This window comes from Lipotes vexillifer, unplaced genomic scaffold (assembly GCF_000442215.2).
Source record: "Lipotes vexillifer unplaced genomic scaffold, Lipotes_vexillifer_v1.1 scaffold230, whole genome shotgun sequence".
Lineage (NCBI taxonomy): Eukaryota > Metazoa > Chordata > Mammalia > Artiodactyla > Lipotidae > Lipotes > Lipotes vexillifer.
In genome coordinates, this window is record NW_006775143.1 from 8,210,473 (window position 1) to 8,215,863 (window position 5,391).

At 50.1% G+C, this 5,391-nt stretch overlaps 1 protein-coding gene across 1 annotated transcript; it reads left to right on the forward strand.

The window, feature by feature from the left end:
* The first annotated feature begins 293 nt into the window (after positions 1-293).
* On the forward strand, positions 294-4,684 carry CUNH9orf152 (chromosome unknown C9orf152 homolog). The gene is made up of 2 exons (XM_007449810.1): positions 294-486; positions 4,173-4,684. The coding sequence occupies exons 1-2, from the start codon at positions 294-296 to the stop codon at positions 4,682-4,684; spliced, it is 705 nt and encodes a 234-aa protein (XP_007449872.1).
* The last annotated feature ends 707 nt before the right edge of the window (positions 4,685-5,391 follow it).

Here is a 5,391-nt window from a genome sequence, read left to right on the forward strand (position 1 = left end):
CCCTGCCCCCTCCCTTCTCCTGCTGCCCCCACCCCGGCTCACTCCTCTGCCCCATTCATGCCCCGCCGTTATCACCGCCTTCCTCCATTCTTCGCCCCCTCTCTGCGCCCCTCCCCCCTCCTCCCCCTCCAACTTTTCCTTCCCCTTCTTCCCCCAACTTCTCACGCTCCCTCCCTCGCTCTTCTGACCTTTCCACCTTTCTCCTCACTTCCCTCTCCCCCACTCCTCTCCCTGAGCCCTACCACCTCCCCCCCAGCCCCACCCATCAGTGTTTGCTTTGCTCCCGGAACAGGATGAAGGGGTTGCCCTGCCCGTGCCCTGCCCTGCCCCACTTCTGGCAGCTGGGGTCTCCCTTCATGGCCGAAGGCTCTGGGACTCAGGCCCCAGGGAAGGGGCCCCTGCTCAGCATGCAGCTCCTGCGAGCGCAGTATGCAGGCCTGAGACGGCAACAGAAGGCCCAGGCCCACGTGGTGGTGCTCCCGAAAGGTAGGGCTGGGCAGGTGCTGGGGGCAGAAGGGAAGGGCATGAGGGCCTGGCTGTGGGCAGAATGGGTGGCTGAGATGTGGGCAGCGCAGGGCCAGGGCTCTGCTGGCCTCCCGGTGGAGAAGGGCAGGGAGGCGGGCTGGCCAGAGGCAGAGTCAGAACAGGGAGGCCTGTGCAGGGCCGCTCCCCTGGGGCCTCAAGCAGGCAGCCGGCAGGCAGCGCGCTGCCGGGGAGAGAGGACACGTGATGTTCCCAACAGCTTTGGCACTGGACAGAGGAAGCGCAGGGCTCAGGCACCCAGGCTCCCGGAGTGAGCTCTGCACCCCCTCAAACAGCAGCTGGGGAGGGGCACTGAGACACAGAAGCCCCGCCTCCAGGGGAGCAGCGTTCTCCCTTTGGGAACTCAGATTTATTCCGGGAGGAAGTTAGGAGCACAGGGGCTCAGAAAGCAAGCGATGGTCAAATCCCGGCCCTTCATCTTCTAACCGAGAGGGCAAGTCAAGAGAGATAGGAAGACCCCCTGAAAGGTCAGGGCTGTGCTCTGGGAATTTCTGTGACTGTTTATACAGTTCAGGACTCACTGAGCAGCCCACCCCACTCTAGGCAAGTCTGGGAAGGAATCAGGGGCCAGGGTCCTCACTGTCTGGGACAGGAAGGGCACTGCCTTGGGCTAAAGGCACCCATCTCTCACAACTTGGGCTGTTGCCAATGAGTGGGGTCCATTTGAACTGAACTGGTACAGCCAAATAGGCCCCTCTCTCTGCAGGGCAGAAGCTGGCAGTTTCCTTAAGCCCTATTCCATCCTCAAGGGTATTCATTCATTCAGTTACTCAGCAAGCATTAATTAAACTTGTATCAAATGAAAGCAGATTTAACACACCTGTGGTTCAGACTCACACATCCATGTGATGGGTATGCCCCCAAAGACATCTCAAACTCAGCACGCCCCGTAGAATTGACCACCCCTGCCCCACCCCTCCCTGCTGCCCCTTTCTCCTGCATCCTAGAACTCAAACCTCCCTCCTCCGTGGTCTCCACTTGATGAGTTACGTCATGGACATGAGTTACATCATGAGTTACAACAGGGTAATGCGAGGCGGGAGTGCTCAGGCTCTGCTTCTCCAGGGAAGACTGCTCACACGCAGGCTTAGTCAGTCTTTCAGGGCATTTCTAGCAGTTTGCGAGTCCACATTCTTGCTTTAACTGTGAGAAGTAGGGTGCTGTCTGATGGACTGTTCCTGTACTTGGCCTCTGGAGAAGGGCCTGAACCTGAGTCCCAGCTCTGCCACCGAGTTACTCTGTGCAGCTTTGAACGAGTCACGTCCGTTACTCTGTCACTCAGCTTCCTCGCCTTTCGGCTGGGAATAACTGTAGTCCCCAGAGTAGAGGGTTGTGGTGGGAACTAAATAAATTCATAAGTATAAAGCTCCTTAGGGCTTTCTGTGCTAATTGGCTGAGGACCAGATCGTTACGTCACACGAGTCTGAGTTAGAAGGACACTTGAAGCACTTGGACTGGGCGTGAGGAATAAGGTGGTTCTCCAGGGAGAAATCAGAGTAAGATTACAAAAATGAGGTGAAAATGATGCTTGGGGAGGGGGCAAAAAAGTAATTTTGCCTGCACATTAGCAACAGGCTGGATGGTGGTACCATTCACTGAGATAGAGAATATAGGAGAAAAAGATTTCTGATTAGGAAGAGATGAATTTGTTTGTGAATATGCTGCATTTGAGGGAGTTGTCTGTAAAACTTCCAACCAGCCTGGATCTCAGGAGAGAAATGTGGGCTGGAGATATAGATTGGGGGTTATCAACATATTGGTAGTAGTTGAAGCCATGGGCATGGATAAAATTGGGGAGGACCAACGTGTAAATTGATAAGAGGCTGGGATGACAATTAGAGTTCTACAGTACTCGAATATTGAAGGGACAAGCAGAGGAAAATAAGTCAGGGAAGATAGCAGTCAAAATGGTAGCAGATGAATATTAGCCCGAAAAAGGAAATTCACACATGCTGAATCTTCGATGAACCTACATGAACCTTGAGGACATTACGCTAAGTGAAATAAGCCAGTCACAAAAAGACAAGTGCTGTAATGATCTACTCATATGAGGTACCTGGAGTAGTCAAATTCACAGAGACAGAAAGTAGAATGGTGGTTGCCAGGGTGGGGGAGATGAAGAGTTGTTGTTTAATGGGTACAGTGTCAGTTTGGGAAAGATGAAAAAGTTCTGGAGATCAGTTGCACAACAATGTGAATGGACTTAACACTATTGAACTGTACACTTCAAAATGGCTAAGACGGTAAGTTGTTTGTTGTGTATCTTACCACAGTTCATTTTTCTTAAATAATAGGAGAAAACCAGGAGATATTAATGCCATGAAGCCAAACAAGTAGAGGGAATTTAGGGATCCTCTGTGTCCAGCATAGCAGAGATTCAGGAAGCCATTGAGATTGGCTCCCACTAAAACTAGATCTCAGTGTCTTAAGACACTGGGTTGTATCTGGTAGGGCACGTACTCTGGGAGCTGATTAATGGAAGGAAGCCCTCTGGGATTAGCTTTCTTCATCCTGTCTTAGTGTTATGGAATGAATTTAGGTTCAAGAAATGCAGTGGCAGGTGTTCTGGATTCCTAGCACTAGAGTTCAAGGGCTTCCTTCTGGCTTTATTCCTTCAACACCATCTCTCCACTCACACCATGTACTCTGTCACCTAGGGGCCTCCAGCAGGGACAAATGTCAGAATTCTCAAGGGAGTTTCACTGCATTTCAGAGGGAATTCCAGGCTGGCCACAGGTCTCCTTTCTATAGGAAAATGGCTTTCAGTCATTTCTCCAATCCTCAGTGCCACCAAGAGTTGACAAGAAACTATCATGTTCCACAAGGTGGTAAAAAGATGTCCCTGAGAAGGAAGAAAGACATCGGTCTGCCTTCTCATTCCTGAAGCCAGTTCAGGGAAGCAGTAGGTGCTGCAAACATGTTCCCACAACAGTGGCTATGGTTCAGAAAGATAAAGACCAGTCCTCCAAAAGGAACTGCCTCAAAACACAGTTCCCCTCTCCTCTGCCTTGGGTGCTAAACCCATTGTCAGAATCCCACAACACAAAACCCTGTAAGTTAAGAATAACTCTTTCCACTGGCCAGTGTATGTGAATCACACATGTGGGTGAACACATGTTGTGCCCTTGGTCCCCGTTATTCTTTTAGTCTGAAATGCGAGTTCCCTAGTTCTTCCTAGGGTTCACTCCCTCACTGCAGTCAAAAACTGAAGTCTCCTATTAAATTCTATCACACTCGAATGTTTTTTTTCCATAGCATTGATTACCACCAGAAACTTTATTACAGTATAAAAGTATTTGCTTATTCTTTTTCTACTCCACTAGACCACATCATGAAGAGGTAGATTTTGTCTCAGTGTTCATTACTGTATTCCCAAGACCTAGAATAAATAATGCCTGGCACATTATAAGGGCCTAATAAATATTTGTTGAATAAGTGAATAATTGTGCATGAATGTGTGTGTGTGTGTGTGTGAGAGAGAGAGAGAGATAATGCAGTGTGTTGGGTACCTGGCCTCCTTGATGTATTTGGCATGGCCTTCCTTCAGCTTGAAAGCTCTGAGAGCCCCCAAATGAGAGCCACCCATGAACTTTGCAGTGGTGACCCTGCTGGTGCCTTGCTTTCCTCAGGAGGGAACATGCCTGCTCCTGCTGAGGCCATGGTCAGTGCTGTTTGGATTAACAAGGAGAGAAGGCATTCACTGTCCCTAGAAGAGGCGGATCCTGAGGCAGAGGAGATGCTGGAGGAGGCTGACAGAGGCTGTCTCCAGGCCCCCGAGTCTCCATGGCACACGTACCTAGAGATGCACCGCTCGGTCCAAACCTTCCACCAGGAAACCAGTCATCAAGTAAAGCACAAGGACAAGTTCATGGGGTCTGAGCAAAGGCTCCCAGGCTTGTTTGAAGACACTCAGATGACTCAGCAAGGAAGCACGATCCTGGAGGCAGCCCAGCATGAATGTCAAGTGGGCAATACCCAAACAAAGGCAGTGGGATCTGGCTTAAACATTGGTGCTCAGGGCCCTCCTTCCATAAAGAAGCCACACAGGTCTGGAAGACCAGCTCACTATCCATTTCCCCAGAGGAAAACTCCCAGGATCTCCCAGGTGGCCCAGAACCTGGGCTTATATGGCCCAGCCTGAAGCTTTCTACCCAAAGGTCTCAACCTTGAGGCCATCTATGGCCTCACCTAAGAACTTAGGAGGCAGAGGCACAGCTAGGGCCTCTAGCTGGGAGAACTGGACTACATCAATCGTCGGGATGGTGGGACATGAACTTTGCAGTGGGCACGTAGTCTTGTCCTTCAAAAAAGAAAAGAGAGATTGCCCAGACCAGACTGCTCACAGCTCAGGATGAAAGAGTGCTGTCTGATCAGTGCAGCCCCATTCTGCTTATATAAGAAGACATTGATATGGACATCACCTCAGTCCTTAGAACTAGAGAATTTTGAAACGTTAAGATGGAGATCCTAGCCAGTGGATGCCTTTGCAGTGCCCTAGAGTCGACAGGCGTGGGAAATCTTGTTTTCAGTAACTTATGAGGATTTCTCACATGTTCTGGAGAAGGGAGGGGCTCTGAGAATTTCCTTTTTCTGGTCGCTATGCCTGGAGGCCAGCTCACTTACAAGTCTCTACATTCATTGGTAGTGACCACACCATTTTAGCTTGAGCCTCCCAAAGTATGGTCACCCTAGGTAAAAATGGTCAAAACAATGCCACCTACTGTTCTGTGTGTTTAAGTGTCTTTAGGAAGGGTTGGTCATCTCTCCCCTCTCATTGAGACTGCACATTCCAGTCTCATTATAGATTTCCTTTCATCCTTCTTTCTCTGTCCTTTCCTTCCCTCCTTC